General features: G+C 40.3%; 1 protein-coding gene and 1 non-coding gene across 2 annotated transcripts; one reads left to right on the top strand and one right to left on the bottom strand.

The window, feature by feature from the left end:
* Positions 1 to 13,443: 13,443 nt before the first annotated feature.
* LOC101906592 (transcription initiation factor TFIID subunit 12-like) lies at positions 13,444 to 14,325 on the top strand. Its single transcript, XM_059874420.1, has one exon. The coding sequence runs from the start codon at positions 13,657 to 13,659 to the stop codon at positions 14,113 to 14,115; it is 459 nt and encodes a 152-aa protein (XP_059730403.1). The 5' UTR covers positions 13,444 to 13,656; the 3' UTR covers positions 14,116 to 14,325.
* A 6,544-nt stretch (positions 14,326 to 20,869) lies between these two features.
* On the bottom strand, positions 20,870 to 20,942 carry TRNAS-GGA (transfer RNA serine (anticodon GGA)). The gene has a single exon. It is a non-coding gene; the product is annotated as a tRNA-Ser (tRNA).
* Between the last annotated feature and the right edge of the window lie 1,881 nt (positions 20,943 to 22,823).

The following is a 22,823-nucleotide window of genomic DNA, read 5'->3' as shown; positions in this document are numbered from 1 at the left end:
AGTCATTGTTTAGAATTCTCTTGAGCCAAATAAAAAAAATGATGAAGGCTCATTTTGCCTATCGGATTTAATATTTATTTTCCTGCTTATGACGTTCCTAGCCATGTAGCTGAAAGGATAACTTTGTGCACATAAACCAATGCAAAGTTACTCATGCAAATGTTTTTGTAATTGCTGGAGTATGTCTCTGGCTGATTTGACTGCTATTTTGGATTTTTTTTTCCTGTTCTGTTTTATTGATGCACTTGCGTTCCAAGTAAATTTCCAGAAGTCAAATACATTTCAAGTTTAACACACCACAAAGTATTTTTCCTTGATTCCAAAATAACATATTATCCACTAAAAATTCTATTCTGAGCGAATCTTCAAAGATATTTCAGATAGCATTCAGAATTTCAAGCCACATTTCAGAATTTATGAAGTCTGTGAACTGATTTGAATCTCTGCCAAGTGCTATAAAAGTTGACCTTTAAAGTTTTACAAATGTTTGGTTATTTTTCTGCTCTTTCTGAACATTGCTTGAAGCAGAAGTAAGGCATTTTCAAGAAAGAGTCTAACCAAAGTGTTTTGAAAGAGATCCTTATCTTTTATTCTTATTTACGTTATTTCTATAGCAACCAGTGTGCCAGGGTATTTGCTTTTCAAATATATTTGGTTACAGGTATTAATACGCCCCAGAGCTGGTACAAACTGTTTAATCCTAGAACTAACCATGAACACCTGTCCTGAACTTTAACGGTAATAACTACATTGTTATTTTTTAGAATTCATAAGCAGGACAATAAGAAATTGCTGTTTGAATAGAGAAAAAAATGAGTTGCTGTATTTTTGGTAAACAAATCTTGCTTCTGAATGAAAGCCGCACCAGCATAAGGCTGAGGCTGGTGGTACATGTTTTCCCATTGCCATTTTCCTAGGGATTACATATTTTACGTTTGTTCAATACTGATGGTAATCTAATCAGGAGACCCCAGACTGAATTCTTTGGTTTGGCTTTTAAGGACTTTGCAGTTCATTTTTTATTATTACTGTTGTATTTATAATCAGAGTCTACACTATTTTTGAAGAGTAAATTTAACATAGTTTTCATTTGTGCATCTTAGAATCTTTATAAAAAATAGCCAATTTCCTTAGAGATGTCAGTATTTGCCACTTACTCCATTGTGCACATGTACAGCTGGGGCTGGGTTTAAAAAAACAATGTGCTTTAAAAACCAAAAAATAAGGGAAGACTCATCTTTAAATTTTTTTTCTTCTAACGAACTCCTTGCATATTTTGCTCGACTTGGATTGTGGTTAATAGTCTTTATTTACAAAGTCAAATTAATCCACAGACACAAGCCTGAATCTTTTACACAGCAAAGGAATTTTTTAAGACTTTAATTTTCTCTCTTGATTATTCTCTTAACTATAGTACAACTATATCGATCCTTTTTTCTTTCCCTAATCTCTTTTAAAAATTTTATTTTTATTTTATTGGAGAATAGTTGATTTACAATGTTGTATTAGCTTTGTGTGTACAGCAAAGTGATTCAGTTTAAATATATATGTATTTTCAGGTTTTTCCCTTATAGGTTTATTACAAAATACTGAGTATAGTTCTCTGTGCTATACAGTATGTCCTTGTTCTTTATCTATTTAATATATATTAGGGTGTGTGTATGTTAATCCCAAGCTCCTAGTTTATTCCTCCCTGCTTTCCATTTTAGTAGCCATAAGTTTGTTTTCTGTCTGTGAGTCTGTTTATGTTTTGTATATAAGTTCATTTGTATCTTTGTTTTAAATTCTGCATGTGTGTGATTTTATGTGATGTTTGTCTTTCTCTGACTTACTTCACTTAGTATGATCACCTCTAGGTCCATCCACGTTGCTGCAAACGGCATCATTTCATTCTCTTTTGAAGATGAGAAGGATTTCTGTACTAATCCAAATAGGACATGGTTAAAACTAGTTTGAAAACTATTGAACCCAGAGACAGCATTATGATAACTGAGCATGGATTTTGTTTGTTTGTTGCTGTTATTTTGTGTTTAGCTTTTCCATGAACATTGATTTCTAAAATAAAACTCATTCTAGTTCATTTGTGTGCTAGATATTTAAAGTCAGTAATATATGTGTGAATTTTGCTTTTTTAATAATAGGTTAAATAACTAAAGGTAATATAAAAACTAATGCTGTGTCAAATACTTCACCAAATAGTGCTTTATAATAAACCCTCCTAGATTCCCCCCCGCTTTTTTCCCCCTAATGGTCTTTGCTGCCCTCCCCTCCCCCCAGAAGTAAACTTTGAAGCTGGGGAAGGGGTACCACGGGTTCTTACTGACATCCCATTCTCTGGATTTTTATTTGCTGTTTATACTATTGACCAATAACACCTTCTGATGAACTAGGTGATTCTAATGGCACAGATATAAAAAGCAATTAAAAGTCTTCACTGCTCTATAAAATAATATAATAGTCATTTAGAACTTTTACAGTAATTAATGAAAGATGTCCAGCTTTCCACCAAAGCATGTTACTTACTTTCTGACTGTGTCTCATGAAGAACTGAGTGCAAACCACCCGCCCATGATAAATAAATCTGTGTACATTAGCATGGAGGTTTTGAATACGAACAAACAGGGAAAAAGGAGAAGTTGCTGCAGGACTGAAGTTGGAATCACGTGACTTCAAAGTTTGTGGAAAGTTTTTCCCCTTTTCTTGTGTTCTATGTGTGCGTCAAGGATCCAGAGGTGAGTTCTTCAAAGTTGTCAACTTCGTTTCTCTTCAGCTGGTTTGGAGCTGCTTTTCCACCTGCTTTCACAAGTAAGATTTTTAAACAGTTTTAAAAAGACTGATCCTCTGACTTTTTTCTTCAAAATTTAGATGGAAGTGCAGCTGTGGTTTCCTTGTTAAGAATTCTTCTTTTTCTGCCTTTAAATTTCTTTCTGAAATTTATTGGGACATTTAAAATTTTTATTGCATGGGTAAAAAAAAAAGTCTTTCTTTGTAGTGTAAGATGATTGATGCTTGGGGTGCTATGCTGTGTGTGTTTGACTAGTTTGTGCTGAGTTTTAAAGGGAACGTAATAGTCACTGCCTTGTTCTGCCTCACCTTGTCTTGTTTACCCTTGGTAACTGACCCTGGAAGAACATTGCTCTATGTGTCCATAAACGCGTGTACTCAAGCTCATTACCCAGTCCACACTGGGCACTGGGGATGGGACAGCATGTCCAAAATGTGGCTACTCTTATTAAATTAGGAAATATATTTTTCCAAACGCCAGTGAGTCACTCCCCTCTCGGGAACTGCACCGTCTTACTCACCAGCACATCAGCCACAAGGCTTCCTCAAGTCCTGAGACACTGCCCAAGTCACTGCCCCCAGGAGCCTCCCCGGCTGGTACCCTCCCCACCTCCCCCAGGACTCGTGCTGGAAACGAGAGACCCTCATGACCTCCCGGTCATGGGTCTCTTAACGTGTGTCCTTGGGCGTCTCATGGATTTGTATTTTGGTCACTCACCTAAATTTAAGAACCTCATGGGACAAATACTGTCTTGACCTCTTTCAAAGTGTTTTTCTATCGCTAGCTGCCCTGAAGTGGTGTCTGTTGCATGAAAAACAGACATTCAAAGCATTACTGCTGAAGGAGTGAGGTTAAATGTCTCTTTATTTGTAGACAATTCATGTAGTTTTCTGATATCATCAAGGCTCTTATGAGTTCTGTGTATTAATTTTTGACTCTCATGGTAAATAGCTATCCCATAATCCAAGTACAGCTTGTGTAAAAATATCTTCTGTCTCCTACGGAAGGAAAGGTGTGGCATGACTGCTTTTTCTCTAAAATAGTAACTCACAAAACTAGTTGGTAAAGACCTCTGTGGGGTATGATCACTCACTTTCATTACTATTAAACCTTAATTCATTTTTTTTTCCATTTGTTATGGAGAATAGTAGATTAATGGTTGCCAGATACAAAAGCGCGCATGCTCAGTCGTGTCTGACTCTTTGTGACTGCCAGGCTCCTCTGTCCATGGAATTCCCCAGGCAAGAATACTGGAGTGGGTTGCCATGCCCTCCTCTAGGGGATCTTCCCAACATAGGGATTGCACCCAGGTCTCCTGCACTGCAGGCAGATTCTTTACCACTGGGCTTCCCTTTAACCATTGGACCGCCACAGAATTCCCTGTGTCTACTATTAATATTTTGATAAGGATGCTTTTAGGTGTTTGAAAGATTGATTTCATCCCAGGATCCATGTATCTCTCAGTCAATGAACATTTTTTTTTCCCCTAGTAGCAGCCGGGAGAAAAGCCTCACTTTTTGTTGAGAGGTGAGAATTCTGTCTGAACAGTGAGGTGCCTAGAGCTGGTGCAGATCTGATTATGTGTCTTTTTTGAACAGGAGGCGGAAGCAAGGTCATCTGAGGAGGGCCCAAAGTCTCTTTAGAAAAATCTGGGTGCATGGCAAGGCTCTGAGACTTTTGTCACATAGAACATGGTCACAGACGTGTTATCTCTCTTCTGCCATTGAGTTATTCAGATTTTCTGTTTCATTTTTTGTCAGTTTTTAGAGAATGTATTTTTCAATGAAATTTTCTATTTAATCTATATTTTCATATTTAGTGGCATAAAGTTGTTCACAATGTTATTACCGTTTAATGTTTATAGTAAGTATATCAACAACCTCTTTTTCCATTGTGATGATTATAATTTGTATTCTTTCTCTTTTTTTTTTCTTTTTCAATCTAGTGTATCAATTTTGCTGGTCTTTCCAAAGAACCATCTTTTAACTTTGCTAATTTTCTCTGTATTTTCTCTCTTTAAAAAAATTTATTGATTTCTGTTCATTTATTCCTTTTTTCCTATTTACACTGGGCTTATTTTTATTTTTTAAATTCATAAAGTGGAAACTTAGTCACTGATTTAGAACTTTCTTCTTTTTAATATAGGCATGTAAAGCTATAAATTTCTCTCAAAACACTTTAGTTACATCTCACCAATTTTTATGTTATATTTTAAATTCTGATTTTCTAGTTTCCCTTGTGATTTCTTCTTTGATCAATGTGCTGTTTAACTGCTAAAAATGTGAAGATTTCCTAATTATTTTATTGATTTCCAATTATATTCCACTGTGGTCAGACAACATTCTCTTTGGGACTTTAAACCTTTTAAATCTGTTTAGACTTGTTTTATGGCCCTACATATGGCCTATTTTTTCACGTACTGTGTGCACTGGAAAGGAATGTGTATTCCATAATTGCGCTATAAATATCAGTCAGAACATATGGTTGGTATAATCTTCAGTCACCTGTGTACCTACATTTTGTCTAATTGTTTTTATCAATTTGCAAGAGAAGAGTACTAAACATTTTAAGTATAGTTATATATAGGATGGCTTCCCAGGTGAAGCTAGTAAAGAACCTGCCTGCCAATGCAGGAGCTGTAAGAGACTCAGGTTCAATCCCTGGGCTGGGAAGAGCCCCTGGAGGAAGGCATGGCAACCTACTCCAGTATTCTTGCCTGGAGAATCCTAAGGACAGAGAAACCTGGTGGGCCATGGTCCATGGGGGTCACAGGGAGTTGTACACGACTGAACATGAGCATCTCTGTTAATACTTTCTGTCTTTTGAAGTCTGTTTAATCTGGTGTTAATATGTAGTCATTTCAACTTTCTTATTGTTTGTATGGGATATCTTTTTTATCCCTTGACATTTAACCTGACTGGGTCTTTATTTTAATAGATGCTTCTTGAGATATATAATTTGTCTTGCTATTTTTGTTGTCTGACAATTTCTGCCTTTTTGTTGCAATGCTTAATCCAGTAACTTTAAATGCAATTATACCCACATCACTATTAATAATGTATTATTTAATCTTCTATGTTTTCTATTCCTTTGTTATTCCTTTCTTGCTTTCCTTTGGGCTTTTGCATATTTGTCATAATTCCATTTTAATGTGTCTTCAATACTGTTTTTCTTAGATCAGCGTTTTTCCTAATTAAGTGTATCTTAACTGGTTGAAATATGTTTCCATTTTTTTTTCCTCTCAAGAACACATCAAGAATATACTTTCTAAGCCTTTTCTTTTATCAAAATATTCATTCTGTGCAAATCAGTGATTTTTAGTATATTCACAAAGTTGCATAGTCATCAGCATTATCTAAGACTATTTATTTAAAGTGCCATTTAGATTTACTATAGAATGATAAAGAATAAAACAATAGAATGATATAGAATAAGCAGTGTTTATAGCCATTTTTAGCCATAGTAAGAATAAACATTTATTTTATAGTTTTGGCTCTGCTACCACACATCACACAAAGATGTGTGACTTTGGATCAATAACAATATTTTTTTCTGAATATTAAATTTCTTTTTAAATAACCTAAGACTGTTTAACTGCAGAACATTTCTAGCAACCCTTAAAAACACCCTGTGCCTAACTGTAGTTGCTCTGTATTCTCCATGCCCTCAGTTTCTGGTGACCTACAACTTCGTTTCTGTCCCTACAGATTTCCCTGTTCTGAACACTGGGTGAGAACAGACTCATGTAATATATGACCTTTTATATCTGGTTTCTCTCACTCAGCATAATGTTTGCAAGACTTACCCATGTTGTAGCATGTGTGAATGCTTCATTCCTTTTTATGGCTGAGTAATATTTCATTGTAGGAAAGAATGCATCTTGTTTTCCATTCATCTGTTGATAGACATTTAGCTTTATGCTTTTTGGCTATTATAGACAATGCTGTCATGAACATTTATGTACAAGTTTTTTTTGTGTGTGTATATGTGTTTTCATTTCTCTTCGGTGTATATCTAAGAGTGGAGTTGCTGGGTTGTAAGCCTGTCCTTAGAATTTCATCTATTAGCATCACACATGAGAGATAAGACAGATAATAATACTACTTGGGGTTATAACGCTATTTTTTAAAAACAAAGTGCATATTTTTCTGTAATCAGTATCTCCCTACAGGATGTACAGAGAGTTTTTTCGTTATCTCAAATTCAGGGAACCTCCAGTGGTGTGGTCTTGGGGAGAAAAGAGGTTTCGATGTGCCTGCAAATAGCCCTCTATCCAGAAGCTTTGTGTTGAGTTGTGTGCTCATGTGTGTGTGCTTTCAATTTGCTTTCATCAACCTTACTTTTAAAGTGGAAAAATAAGTCTTTTTCATGAGAAGTCTTCTAAGATTCTGGCACTTGATTTTGGAAATAGCATAAGTTAGTGTGTGTGTGTTTGTGTGTGTGTGCGTGCGTGCGCGCCTGCTCCGTCACTCAGCCATGTCTGACTCTTTGCAACCCAATGGACTGTAGACCACCAGGCTCCTCTGTCCATGGGACTTCCCTGGTAAGAATATTGGAGTGGGTTCCCATTCCTTCCTCTGCGAATCTTCCCAACCTGCGTCTCCTGCATTGGCAGGCAGATTCTTTACTGTCAGCGTCACCTGGGAAGCCATACATATATGTGTGTGTGTATATATATATATTTTTTTTTTTTCTGTAGTTATTTTATGGGAAGTTGAAAGAAACTGTGACAGGGCAGATGCCATTGGAGCTAAGTGTTTGGGTTCCTCTTTTTTTTTTCTGAGGTTAGTCCATGTTCTGAGTCAAATAGTGAACCTATACTTGCATGGTTAAGAAGGGTCTCAACAAATTGACCCTTCAGAGCCTCATATTCAGAGCCTAGACCTCGGACAACGTTGTAGAAGGCAATTTTCACAGATATTTGTCTGACGCTGTAAGGGGGCATCATACTGGGACCCTTTTAATCATAGTTGACCTGAGAGTCTTTTTTAAGAATTAAAAAAATATATATTTATTTGGCTGTGGTGGCTCTTAGTTGAGGCATACAAGATATTTTAGCTGTGGTGTGTGGGTCTAGTTCCCTGATTGGAGATCAGGGTCCTGAATTGAGAGTGCAGAGTCTTATGCACTAGACTGCCAGGCATGTCCCAACCTTAGCTTTTAAAATTCTCCTAAATAAGCCTCCATGATGGAATGCAAGTCTGCCATTAAACATAGTTGAAAACAATACATTCATTAAAAGGATGTTTGGAGACAAGGAACAGAGTCAGATTCAGTGCATTATAGCACTCCGCCGGAGACGGAGTGGAAACACTCGGGAGGGACAGAGCTCTGGAGCTCTGGAGGCTGACTTTGGGGAGGACGTCAGCTGTTGGCTCTCAATTCTCAATTAGTCTGAAATAGTACATTCCTATTTAAATTTACTGGGCTTTATTTATTTTTGCTTTTCCAATAAAAGTATCTTTAAAAATATTTTCCTTTATTACATTGAAAAAGTGAAAGTGTTAGTCACTCAATCGTGTCTGATTCTTTGTAACCCCATGGACTGCAGCCTGCCAGACTCCTCTGTCCATGGGATTCTCCAGGCAAGAATACCAGAGTGAGTTGCCATGCCTTCCTCCAGGGGAACTTCCCAACCCAGGGATCCCCTGTATTGCAGGCAGATTCTTTACCATCTGAGCCACCAGGGAAGCCTTATAGGTCAGAGGCAACTGCCATAAAAAGAAAATGCATTTTGGTCTTTGCCACAGTTTTCTGTATCAGATGCAATGTAATCTATATTTAGAATCACTAGAATGCGAACCCCTTGAGGAAAGTTCAATCTATGTGCATCTGTGTCTTCAGGGCTTGGTGTATTGCCTGCTCATTCCATCTTACTCAGCGTTTACTAATTACTCACAACTTGCCAGTCTCTCCTGTAGGCCCTGGGGAGAAGGTTGTCAAGACAGTCATAGGACAGTCACACTCAGGCCCCTGTCTACCAGGGAACAGACAAGGAAGACTTCCTGGAGGAAGCGCCACTTGTGAAATCTGAAGCTTGTGTGAACAGGTCTGTCCAGTGAAAGGGGGCAGGGAAGCTGTCTCAGAACAAAGGGAGGGCATGATGAGGGTCAACAGGCTTAGGGAGGGTGGTGTCCTGTGCAATGAGAAGAGGAAGTGGTGACGGGAGGAGGGAAGGGCCCTGAGCTGAGGGAGAAGGTGGTGTTTTATGCAGAAGCAAGAGCAGGTGAAAGGGTTTAATCTGGGAAGTGATAGAATCTATCTAGCATTGTAAGAAAAGCCCACTCTGTTGTGGGGGGACAGTTAGTTGGGGGTACGTGGGTGCTCATTTGTTGGGACTGTGGCTGAAACTCCGTGACAGCAGGAGGCATGAAGAATGGACAGGGAGGGGGATATTTCGAGACATTCTGGTTGGAAATAGCAGAGCAAAGCTAGTTATGGCCCCCAAATTAATAAAAGCAAGAAAAAGGTTGTAAACAAAGCAGAAAATCTCATTTTTCATAACCTTAAGTCCTAAGTGATGAAAATATCTGCCAAAAGCTTGGGCGGAATGAAGAGAGACACAGGGAGTGGAAACATATTTCTGAAAGTTCGTGTTAGGACACATTTTCTGGCAGGTGGTGGCACAAATCTGACGGGTGTAATCCATGACCCCCTCCATGGGCTGGCAGGGTTGAGGTCCCTGGAATCTGCCGGTTCCATGACCCCTCTGCACCACCCAGAGTGGAGGGGGCCTGGGAAGGCAGAGACCCCAAAGATGTCTTTATAAGGGATAGGCTCTGAGGTGTCAATCAGCTTTCACAGTGCATACATTAGGCATTTATACATGTCAAGTTCAAGGCCTATGCATCAAGGCCTGTGGAACTTCCCTGGGGTAAGCAGCCTACTGCCACCATGGTCGGGGGGGAGGGGAAAGGGCAGGCCCTCTAACTAGGCTTCCTGTTGCTTGAGGCCACTCTCTTATTTTTTCCTCTCAAAGCAAACAGCTTGGCTAGGAGTAATGGATCCCATAAACTGAATAAAAACTGGACAAAAACCTAGCCTGAGACCTAGACACCAAACAACAAAAAAGTAGAAATTTACAAAACAAAAACCATTTCAAGAACACGTATGAAAGAAAGCTGCTAAAGTGTAGATACTTGATAGGTCTCCGTAACATAAAAAAATTACGTTTGTACTTATTTAGTAAGAAGAGATGCTAAAACAGTGGAAGGAAATATGGAATGAGCTGGCAGAGTTTGGGAAAGAATGGGAACTTAAAAAGAAATGCTAGAAATGGGAATTCCATGTATAAATCAGAAGAATTTGGCACTTTTGACCTTGCAGTTATGGTCATGGAGGACAGGTATTAATAAACATATCAACATGAGCAATAACAATTTAAAAAGTTTGGACATAAATTGAATGACGCGGAGCAAAAGAGAACTCTGAAGACAAGGTTTTTTTTTTTTAATTTTATTTTATTTTTAAACTTTACATAATTGTATTAGTTTTGTCAAATATCAAAATGAATCCACCACAGGTATACATGTGTTCCCCATTCTGAACCCTCCTCCCTCCTCCCTCCCCATACCATCCCTCTGGGTTGTCCCAGTGCACTAGCCCCAAGCATCCAGTATCGTGCATCGAACCTGGACTGGCATCTCGTTTCATACATGATATTTTACATGTTTCAATGCCATTCTCCCAAATCTTCCCACCCTCTCCCTCTCCCACAGAGTCCATAAGACTGTTCTATACATCAGTGTCTCTTTTGCTATCTCGTACACAGGGTTATTGTTACCATCTTTCTAAATTCCATATATATGCGTTAGTATACTGTATTGGTGTTTTTCCTTCTGGCTTACTTCACTCTGTATAATAGGCTCCAGTTTCATCCACCTCATTAGAACTGATTCAAATGTATTCTTTTTAATGGCTGAGTAATACTCCATTGTGTATATGTACCACAGCTTTCTTATCCATTCATCTGCTGATGGACATCTAGGTTGCTTCCATGTCCTGGCTATTATAAACAGTGCTGCGATGAACATTGGGGTACACGGGTCTCTTTCCCTTCTGGTTTCCTCAGTGTGTATGCCCAGCAGTGGGATTGCTGGTTCATAAGGCAGTTCTATCTCCAGTTTTTTAAGGAATCTCCACACTGTTCTCCATAGTGGCTGTACTAGTTTGCATTCCCACCAACAGTGTAAGAGGGTTCCCTTTTCTCCACACCCTCTCCAGCATTTATTATTTGTAGACTTTTGGATCACAGCCATTCTGACTGGTGTGAAATGGTACTCCAGAAAAATAAATGACCCAATCAAAAAATGGGCCAAAGAACTAAATAGACATTTCTCCAAAGAAGACAAGGTTTTTTAAAAAATCAACACAAAGAGCATTCAAATACACAAGAAATCACCCTTAATTTAAAAAGTCCAAGGGCTCCTCAATGTTGGAAGCAAAATAACAATGTCTTCTGTCCCCAGAAAAGGGACTTGCCAGCACCAGACCTGGGGCAAGCTCCCTGATTCTCTGCATCTCATTTTCTTCCTGTTTAAACTGGAAATCAGAGTGGTGCCTTCATCTCCAGGTTTGGAAAACCAAGCTCGTTAATTTAAGTAAAGTGCTGAGATTAGTGTCTGGAGCAGAGCATGTCCTGTACTCTTCTTTCTTCTCAGCTTTCTCTTCCTTTTTTTTTTTTTTTTTTTGTTTCTTTCTTAACCTTTTTATTACTGTTACTGTTTACCGAGTTCCCAGAAGATTGGGCCAAGAAAAGAAACAAGCTATAAAAAGATTGGAAGGAAGTGAGAAAATGGCCATTATTTGCTGCTGACTTGATCTACTTAGGAAAATCAAGTAAAAATTGAGCCAGATTTCCAGACACAAATGAACATACAAGATTCTATCATGATCCTCCATACCACTATTGATCATCTAGAAGAGGAACTGAGGTCCTTTCAATTAAAATAGCAAGAAAACTATAGAGTTTATGGAAAATTACCTAGCAAAGAACAAATCATGTCTTCAGGGGGAGAATTGAAAACTATTTTAAAACACTTTAGAAAAACTCAAAAAAGATTTATAGTATACTCGTGTATAGGATAATTAATAATGATAGAAATGTTAGTTTTTCCAAATTAGTTTATGCATTCTATTCAGTTTCAAATAAAATCCCGGCAGATACCTGAGGACATCAGGACCATTGATTCTAAAATGTATATGAACCAATAAGGGCCCCCAAAAAGGTGAGACAAAAATTAGTCTTTAAGGCTCATTAATCAAACAACAGACTTAAGCATAAAACTATTTAAAAGAAACACAGCCCATGGGGTCGCAAAGAGTCGGACACAACTGAGAGGCTGAACTGAATGGACATAAAATAATGGTTTATTTAACCAAAATTAGGGAGGGATGGGAGGAAAGGTGGAGGAATTATAATATGCAAAATTACTGATTTTTCATGGTGAATCTAATGCTGGAAAGTCAGGAAATAGATCTCAATCGTGGATTATTTACCTTTAAACAATGAAGAACTAGAATTAGGCAATGTGAACGAGCCGGGGAAGGGACGGGAAGGAAGTGGTGGTCATTCAGCAGAATTTCAGAAACGCTGATTTCAAGGCTGCTGCCCACTTTCCAGGTCTATACATGGAGATAATAGGGAATTTAACCTGCTCACAGCCCTTCAGGATTTGGGGCCTGTTTCCTAAGGTGAGTGCCTCTGCATCTTCTTGTAAAATGTAACACCCTCTTGACTTGGGGCTTCTGGTGTGCAGCAAACAGAAGAGCCTCTGGTTGCCAAGCAGTTTCTGCCCCCAAAGGCTCGAAACACAATAGAACCAGGAGGCAGGTGCCTGAAGAGTAACGGTGTTTTCTTCTGGGACAGCAGGATAGAAATAAGAAAGGGGCTGTGAGAAATGACAAGACATATAAAAATGCTGTCTGATGCCTGTAGGTTTGATGCATGTACTAATTCACTCAAGTACTTCTCAGGTAGGCCTTTCAGCTGGGTTGCAGCCTGGGGAGCTTCGTCTGGGTGCATTCAGGGCTCGGGTTATTCAACCCCCGTGTGAGCTGTCATTTAGGTCCTTTGGGACTATGCGTTACCAGATCAAGGACAAGTGACGACTCGTGTTTGTGCTCAGTCATGCCTGACTCTGCGATCCCACGGACTATAGCCCACCAGGTTCTTCTGTTCATGGGATTCTCCAGGCAAGAATACTAGAGTGGGTTGCCATTCCCTTCTCCAGGGGATCTTCCTGACCCAGGGGTAGAAGACTGCAGGCAAATTCTTTACCCAGGGAAGCCCTCAAGGGCAAGAGGTCCGATCAAATATGAATTTCGGATAAACAAATAATCATTTTGTTAAATTCAGTATGTTCCATAAAGTATCTGAGACATCTTTAAAAAATTTATTGATTATCTGAAATTCATATTGAACTGGTGTCCTGTATCATTATTTGCTAAATATGGGCAACTTCATCTGAGGTAAATGAGAAGCTGCCAGAGGGGACAAAAAAGAAAGGACTTCTCTTTAAGAAAAGTGAGCAGTACTTTCTGAAGCTGATCAAAACTGTGAGATGCTTTGGGAAGATTCTTTCTTGGAAACAAATGAGATTTGGGCTACATAACCATGATAGCTTCCGGGGGAGGGCCGAGCAGTCGGACAGGCTGCTGAGACGAACGCTTCACTGGGGCAGTCTCTGCATATCATGGGGAGATAGACACTGCTGCCTGTGAGTCTTGGGCCCTGGCAGTTGAGGAAGAAGAGCGGGAGGAAGGAGTCAGGACCCAGATCCACAGTGTTGATTGGCCTTTGTCCTCATAGCTCCAAAAAGAAACAAGATCTCGATAAGCTCTATGAGCTGAAGTCCAAAGCAAGACAGATTATGAACCAGTTTGGTCCCTCAGCCCTAATCAACCTGTCCAATTTCTCATCAATAAAACCGGAACCAGCGAGCACCCCTCCACAAGGCTCCATGGCCAGTAGCACTGCAGTGGTAAAGATCCCAGGCACTCCTGGGACAGGAGGGCGTCTCAGCCCTGAAAGCAATCAGGTATTGACCAAGAAGAAGTTACAGGACTTAGTAAGAGAAGTGGATCCTAATGAGCAATTGGATGAAGATGTGGAGGAGATGCTGCTGCAGATTGCTGATGATTTTATTGAGAGTGTGGTGACAGCTGCCTGCCAGCTTGCTCGGCATCGCAAGTCCAGCACCCTGGAGGTGAAAAATGTCCAGTTGCATCTAGAACGCCAGTGGAACATGTGGATCCCAGGGTTTAGCTCTGAAGAAATCCGACCCTACAAAAAAGCTTGCACCACAGAAGCTCACAGAGAATGGCGTTGATCCGGAAAACAACCAAGAAATAACGCATGGAAAGCTCAGGGGATGGACAGCAATGTATTCGGAGATACTTGAGCTGAGACCTCAGCCATCTCATCCTTGGATTTTTTTTTTTTAATGCTTTACAGAGAAGCATATATTTTTTATTAACAGTGCAGCAATATCTATAATGACTGAGAGGATCTGCCAAAAGAATAAAGCCTCCTACCCCAACTTCCAGTCCTTGTTCCCTGCCGTCTCAAAGAAGAGCAGTGTATCTTCCAGAGATTTTATTTGTGGTTTATTATGTAACTGATTGAATAGGGGACAAAGCATTATGGTCTTGTTTGGTCAGAGAGTATTAATATTAGCAAGATTTGTAGAGGTTTCTGTTCCCTTCTCCCCCACCCCCTTCTCCCTGTACTTTGTAATGTCAGTGTTTATATGAATATGACTTTCATTTGCTTTTCCAGAATAAAGAAGTTATTAATCGAAAAAAAACAAAACAAAACCATGATAGCTTCCCACTTGGTCTCAGATGCTTCATGTAACCATGACGTCATTCCACCTGATCTCAGATACCTCATGTAACCATGACATCATCCTACCTGATCTCGGGTGCCTCACGTAACCATATTTATACATGGTGATGGAGTGGGTGTTTTTCACAATTTCACAAGCTGCTTTATTTTCTCTGCAAAACACACGCATCTGCACCTTCAGATTTCTGCTCTTTGGCCCATTGACTATCTTCTTTAATCGATGGAACCAGTGGGTCTAGCCAGATTCTCTTTTCTCACTGAGGAGGGACAGTCTCCATGTGTTCTTAGTCAACCCGGCATGTGTCAGGAACGGGAGGGGGCGACTGGATGGACCACAGAGATGGTGATCCAAGTGCAGGATAAAACCCTTCAGTGAAAATACAGGGTTTTGTGGAGGGAGGGTTTTGCCCCTTTGGGGGTGGCCCTGATACATTTCAGCATCTCTCCTTCTTCCTTGTGTGGCTTTGCGCTGGTGCCTGGCTGAGTTGCAGTTCTTGACGCTCTACATCTTGAAATTCAAGAAGCACAATTTTGGGCAGATAATCTTTGAGCAAATCAGTTACGTGGAGAATTGCTTCTGCTTCGTCTCACTGTCCCTGAAAATAAAGGAACAGATCAACTATCTTCTTCACAAAGTGATTTTGAGGACGAAATAATATCTAGTAAATTGCTTTGAGAGCAAAGTTGACGGTTGTTCTGTGAGTTGAGTAAGGACATTACTAAGTTTTGTTAAGATTTCAGTAAAGATGGCTTATTTCAATTGACATGTAACTCTTCAATGCGTACAGTTTTGCCACATTTTTATAGCCCTAATATAAGTAATTATTAATTGCTTTAGTAGTTTAGAATTAACAGCAGTTCTTAAGACCACTGTGAGTCTCAGTGAAATGGTATTCTATTTAGAAAGGAAAGAAATGTTTGTGTATGCACAAGGACAAACTGATCTGAGATTAAAAATTTAGATTTTATTTTTTACTTAAAGGACAAAATTTATCCTTGGCTTGCTCTTTGAGAAATAGAGTCAATATTTTCCCAAGTTGATCAAAATGATCAGATGCTTTGGGAATATATTTTTGGGAATATATTCTGGAGACGAATAAAATTTGGACTCTGCGAACACAAAGTCATCCTGCTTGATCTTGGGCATCTTTGTAGTTCTGGGGCAATTTATCTTTGTCTGGAATGAAATGCTAACTAAGAAGGAGTCAGTATGGGAAGGAAGTGGAATAAGACCAGGACTTAGAAAGTGACTTTCTCTGATTTATTTGAATATACTCAAAAATGTCAATAACTTCCAACTATTGGTCTGTAAACACTTGTTATCCATACTGCAGCTTTCCAATTCTGTATTGTCACCAGGCTGTTGTTCCAAAGTGGAATTCCAGTCATGTCATCCCTCTGGGTCCGTTCTTCCCTTCCACAACATGCCCTAAAGCTGGAAGCTGGAGTGCCTGCCAGATATTGACCCTGCCCTCTTCTGCCTCATCCCTGAGGCTCCGTCCTCACCCATGGGGACCCTCATGCTGGTTTCCTATTTTTTGACAGCTACACAGAACCACACAGATGACCTCCGTCTGAACAACTGCAATGGTCTATTCCCGGTCCTTCATATTTCTATCAGAAAAACAGCACTGGTGATCACTCTCTTTTTCATCGACCTTAAATCTTTTGAGGATCTCGTCTCATCTCATGGCTTGAAATATCATCTATAGATCCTTAGCTCCTAAGTTTATGTTTACAGCCTGAACCTTCTCCTAAACTCTAGGTTCATGCATCCAACATCCACTGTGATATTTCTATTTGGATGACAGTGATGAGAGATATCTTACAGTTAGCAGGTCCAACACTGAGCTTCTGATGTCTAATTGTTCTCTCCAAAATTTTGTCCTCGTTTGATTGCTACACCAGTAAGTGATCATGTCATTCTCCTAGTTTCTCAGGGCCAGAGTCTGGGGTCATTCTTCACTGCCCTCTTCTCTCACGTCTCAATATCCGAACCATCCTCGAAGCTGGTCAGTGTTGCCTTCAGAGGCACCACGTCCCATCACTCGGTCCAGGAACTGTCACTGCTCTCTGGCCTCCCACCCACCTCTGCCTCCTGGGTGGGCTGTACCGACCGAAGCCAGAGTGACTCCTGCAACCAAATGACAATCAGATCCAATGTCTCTCTGCTCAAACTTCAGTCATGCTCCAGTTCCTTAGAAGGAACATGGTCCAGTATGACTTGCCCTCCTCTATTCTCTGACTTCTCTCTCTCCCCTGATTTACCAAGTTTCTAGCCATGTCTTTTTAACTTTAATTTTATTGAGCTATAACTGACATGCAACACTGTATAAGTTTAAGGTGCATAGCATAATGGCTTGACATGCTGCTGCTGCTGCTAAGTCGCTTCAGTCGTGTCCAACTCTGTGCGACCCCATAGACGGCAGCCCACCAGGCCCCGCCGTCCCTGGGATTCTCCAGGCAAGAACACTGGAGTGGGTTGCCATTTCCTCCTCCAATGCATGAAAGTGAAAAGTGAAAGTGAAGTTGCTCAGTCGTGTCCGACTCTTAGCGACCCCATGGACTGCAGCCTACCAGGCTCCTCCATCCATGGGATTTTCCACGCAAGAGTACTGGAGTGGGGTGCCATTGAGTGCAGTGATGACCACAACAGCTCTAGAGAACATCCATTACCTTATATAGTTACCCAGAGATGTTTTTCTCTTGTGTTGAGAACTTTTAGGATTTATTCTCTTAGCGGCATTCAGATGTACCCACATAGCAGTGTTAACCATGGTCCTCATGTTGTATATTACCTCTCGAGGACTTATTTACCTTGTTCAGTCTCTGAGTCATTTTCACTCTTTGCAACCCCAGTAACTGCAGCATGCCAGGCTTCTTGGTCCTTCACTATCTTTTTATCTTATAATTACCTTGCAAGTTGATGCCTTTTGAACACCTTCATTCAAAACTCACATCCCACCTATTGTTATCACAAATCTGATCTCTTAGATTCCACATAAGAGCAAAATAAAATGGTATTTGTCTTCTGATTTATTTCACTTAGCCTGATGTCCTCAAGATCCATTCATGTTGGCAGGATTTCCTTCTTTTGATGGCTGAGTAATATTCCACTGCTTACATGGATCACATTTCCTTTATCCATTCATTCATCTGTGGACCTTGATGCTGTTTCCATGCCTTGGCTATTATAAATAATGCTGTGATAAACATGGGCATCTCTTCAATGTAGTGATTTTGTTTCCTTTAGATAAATACCCAGAAGTGGACTTGCTGATCAGGTGGTAGTTTTATTTTTAATTTCTCAAACATGTCAGCAAGCTCCCACTCCCAGAGGTCCCTGTGGCTGGAGTAAGTTCTTTACCCCAGTGGCCCCAGCTCTCTCCCGCCAAGGAGGGGAGGGTGGGATCAGGGGGCGCTGGGGAGATGAGTTCCCTCCAGGAGGCTAGTGGGCCTGCAGCATAAGACTTGGGAACTTATAGGATGGCTTCCTGTGAACAGCATCCACGTTGCTGCAGGTAGAGACCATGGCTCCTCTTGGGGAGGGGGGTGGGGGCGCAGGCAGGGTGGAGGAGGGAGGCAGAGCTGGTGGGGTTTGCTGATGCCTTGGGTTGAGGTTTAAGGGAGATAAAACAAAGATGACAGGAAAGGTTTAGGATAGTGGAATTACTTTTCCTGGAATGAGGAAAACTCAGGGAGGATGGGTGTCTGGATCAAGAGTGAGAATTGGGCTTATTCAGGGAAAAATGTCAATCAATTATTCCAGTAGAGATATTCAGCCAAGATGTAAAGTGTAGACATATTCAAAAATATGATCTTAAATGCTTTTTCCTGCCTGACATTTCCATGTGGTTAATAAATACATTTGGACCTCACATTCATTTGCCTGGAAAATTGTCTTCAATATGACTCATAGGAAGTGCACGTCCTGTGGGCTCTTATGAGACTAACAACCACACAGCAGCCTTGGGCCAGGCTGTTCACAAGGAACGATGGTGACTCTGCATCCCCTGCTGCCCCACGCACCTGGAGGAGCCCACAAGGGGCTTTTATTCTAAAGAGACTAGGTGGGCATAAAGAATGTGCCCCCCAAACAGCTTTATAGTCCTGGAAAGTGGTGGGCATTGTAGGGTTTGCTCCAGTCCTCATCTCAGGAGACATGAGTTGGTTTCAGTTTTGATTTAAGGTTCCTCATTATATTAATAGTTCATCGGTTTTACACTTGACACTTGGAGGAAGAGAACTTCTGTGTTAGGGTCTACAGTGACTACTCTTTGGATCTATCATCTGGGAGGCAATGAGCAAGGGAACAGCAGTAGGAAAAAACAGAGACGTGCACATTATTATTTTTTTTAATAGCGATGCATTGTGCTGACTGAGCCCTTTCACTCTTGCTCTGAATCAGGAGAGACACCAGGATTTGGGAGCATCTGAGGGTCTTATTCGGAGAAGGCAATGGCACCCCACTCCAGTACTCTTGCCTGGAAAATCCCATGGACGGAGGAGCCTGGTGGGCCACAGTCCATGGGGTCGTTAAGAGTCAGACAAGACTGAGCAGCTTCACTTTCACTTTTCACTTTCATGCATTGGAGAAGGAAATGGCAACCCACTCCAGTGTTCTTGCCTGGAGAATCCCAGGGACGGGGGAGCCTGGTGGGCTGCTGTCTATGGGGTCCCACAGAGTCGGACACGACTAAAGTGACTTAGCATAGCAGGGTCTTATGAACAACATTCATCAGTTAATCAGTAAAAGCCTGTGCGATGCATGAGAGGAAGGTGAGGTAAGAAGCTGCTTGAAATGGTAAGGCTGCTCCCCCGTCTTCTGAAAGCCTCTGAAACAAGTTCTGGTACAAACCAGAGAATATTCTTTATTTCCAAGTAAAATTTAAAAAAATCACCTCCTCCACAGAATTATTTTCCCTGCAAATATTTCTTGTCTTTTTTAGGAAGAGGAATGGTCAAGGTTACTGATTAAGCTAGTTAATCAAATAATTCATTTTTGGTGGACTTTGGAATTATAACTTTAACCACAAGTAGTTCCCTGATCAGTGTAGCTTTTGACTGATTCCATATATCAAGGGGTTGTGTTGACTTTTTAAAATAAAATATTTAAAAAAACACTTTATTACCGACTCAATGGACATGAGTTTGAGCTCCAGGAGTTGGTGATGGACAGGGAAGCCTGGCGTGCTGCAGTCTGTGTGGATGCAAAGAGTTGGACATGATTGAACGACTGAACTGAACTGAATTTAAAAAATATTTATTTATTTATTTGGCTGTCAGGTATTAGCTGTGTCATGCTGGATCTTTCGTTGCGGCACATGGGCTTTCTAGTTGTGGTGTGGGCTCAGGAGTTGTGGCACACGGGCTTAGTTGCTCTAGGGTAAGTGGGATCTTAGTTTCCCGACCAGGAATAGAGCTGGCATCCCCTGCATTGCAAGGTGGACTTTTAACCAGTGGACCACAGGGAAGTCCTGTGTTGACTTCTCTAAAGTGTGAGGATGAGAAGCAGGGCGGGATTCAGCTTTGCCAGCTTCTCTGTTGTTTTCCTCTCAAAGCCAAAATGACACAATATTTTTGCACCTGGGATTAATTTTTATTTGAAGTCTAGTTCTGAAATAAACAAGAGGGGCAGTTTGCTTCCACTTTGAGAAATTTGGCGAAGGTTAAGTTATCCGAGATTCAAGCCAAGCCGTATTAGATATGCTATTCAATGGATAGACATGGTCTCCATTAAACTTTTTTCTGCTAATTGCTATTTTCCACCTACAATTTCTTGCAGATAATTTGTTGGAGGCCCTAATTGTGGCTTCTGTTAAATCCTTTGAAACTCGGGCTTTTAATCCTATGCTTTACAAATTGTTTCAAAAGTACTGATCTAATTAAGTAAAATGATGCAAATATCACTTGCCAAAACCAAATTTTTCTTGTCTAACGGACACTCTTTGCTCACATCATAACTTTAATTAAACTCGTGGACTCTGACATGCATCGGCAAGTGTTTCTCGATCTTTGTAGCATCCCTATCCGTGACCTTGGAGGGTGACTAGGGTTGCTGGCATAGGAGTGGGTCCAACGGTCCAGCCTGAAAATATCATTGAAGTGAAGTGAAGTGGCTCAGTCGTGTCTGACTCTTTGTGATCCCATGGACAATGGCCTACCAGGCTCCTCCATCCATGGGATTCTCCAGGCAAGAGTACTGGAGTAGGTTGCCATTTCCTTCTCCAGGGGATCTTCCTGACCCAGGGATTGAACCTGGGTCTCCCGCATTCCAGGCAGACGCTTTAACCTCTGAGCCACCAGGAAAGTATCATTAATAGCGTGCTTTTTTGTTTGTTTGTTTGTGGAGTCACTGGAGAGTTTTTGTGTTTATGAACAAAGAGGGTCCAATGACTTGTATTTAATGGTTAGAATGATACACTGAGAAATGATCACAGCGGTATCCTTTATATCCACCTGGTGTATTTTTTGTTTCAGATTTGGTGTTTTTTGACCACCAGAAATTCTACATGGGACTTCTGTATCTCTTCCTTTTCTCACTAAATTATGTTCCTGTTTCCCTCTAGATTGTTGAATATAAGAAACATTTTAAATAGCTACTTCAGTGTTTTTATCTGCTAATGGCTTCATCTCTGACATTTCTGAATCTGTTCTTCTCTTTCATCTCTTTATCCCTGTTCCTTTTATGTCTGATAATTCTGCCCCCCATATTTATTGATATGACTGTGTATATATAAGGTGTACAACATGACATTTTGATATATGTATACATTGTAGAATGATTTCACCATCAAGTTAATTAACATATTCATCACCTCAAGTAGTTACCTTGTTTTCTCTCCTGGGGTGAGAACTCTTGGGATCTTCTGTGCTAGCACTGTTCAGCTATATATTAACTATATATTAGCTCTAGTCCCCAGGCTGTACACTAGGCCTCCAGAGTTCCTCATCATATAACTAAATGGGCCCTTTGACCAACATCTCTCCATTTCCCCAAGCCCAGCCTCTGGTAGCTCTGTTACTCTCTGTTACTATGGGTTCAAGTTTTTAGACTCCACAAATACTTAAGACCATGCAGAATTTGTCTATCTGTGCATGGCTTATTTTACTTATCGTAATGTCCTCCAGGTTCATCCATGTTATCACAAACGGCCGATTTCCTTTCTTTTAAGGCTGAATAAGATTCCATTGTGTATGTATATATATCACATTTGTAATCCATTCATTCCTTGTTGTTTCCTTGTCTTGAGTTCTGTGGATAACACTGCAGTGAACATAGGAGTGCCCTTATCTCTTTAAGATACGGGTTTCATTTCCATTGAATACAGAACAAGAGGTGGAATTTCTGGATCATGTGATAGTTCTATTTTTTAATTTTCTAAGGAACCTCCACACTGTTTTCCATAGTAGCTGCGGACAATTTACATTCCCACCAGCAGTGCACAAGGGCACCTTTTCTTCACATCATCACCAAGACTTTCACCTCTTGGTTTTTGATAACAGTAATTCCAACAGATGGGAGGTGACATCTCATCGTGGTTTTGATTTGCATTTCCCTGATGACTAGTGATGCTGAGCATCTTTTCACGTACCTGTTGGCCATTTACATGTTTTCTTTGCAAAATTGTCCCTTCAGATCATTTACCCATTTTAAAATCAGGTTATTATTTATTTTTGCTATTGAGTTAGTGAGTTCTGTACATGTTTTGGATGTTAACACCTTATCTCATACATAACTTGTAAATATTTTCATCCACTCTGTGTGTGGTCTATTCACTTTGTTGATTGTTTCCTTTGCGGGGCAAAGGAAATTCTGCCATTTGTGACAATATGGATAAACTTGGAGGATATTACGATAAGTGAGATAGCCTTTTAATTTGATGTTGTCCCACTTGTTTATTTTTGCTTTTGTCTGTACTTTTGGTGTTGAGTCCAAAAAATCACCGACTGAGAAGACAAATTGCAAGATTTATCTTTTGTTTTTTAATAAGGTTTATACAATTTCAGATCTTACATTTAAATCTTTTATTTTGAGTTGATTTTTGTATAAGACAAGGGTCTGTTGTTAATCAGTTACTAAGTCGTGTCTGACTCTTTGCAACCCCATGGACTGCAGTATGCCAGGCTTCCCTGTCCTTTGATATCTCCCAGAGTTCGCTCAAACTCATGCCCATTGAATTGGTGATA

The sequence above is a fragment of the Bos taurus genome, chromosome 14 (assembly GCF_002263795.3).
Source record: "Bos taurus isolate L1 Dominette 01449 registration number 42190680 breed Hereford chromosome 14, ARS-UCD2.0, whole genome shotgun sequence".
Lineage (NCBI taxonomy): Eukaryota > Metazoa > Chordata > Mammalia > Artiodactyla > Bovidae > Bos > Bos taurus.
The sequence above is the reverse complement of the archived record's forward strand: the minus strand, read 5'-3'. Positions and strand labels throughout refer to the sequence as shown.

What these genes read in the sequence shown, in the direction of transcription:
- LOC101906592 (XM_059874420.1), top strand. Translation starts at nt 13,657, where the DNA reads ATGAACCAGTTTGGTCCCTCAGCCCTAATCAACCTGTCCAATTTCTCA.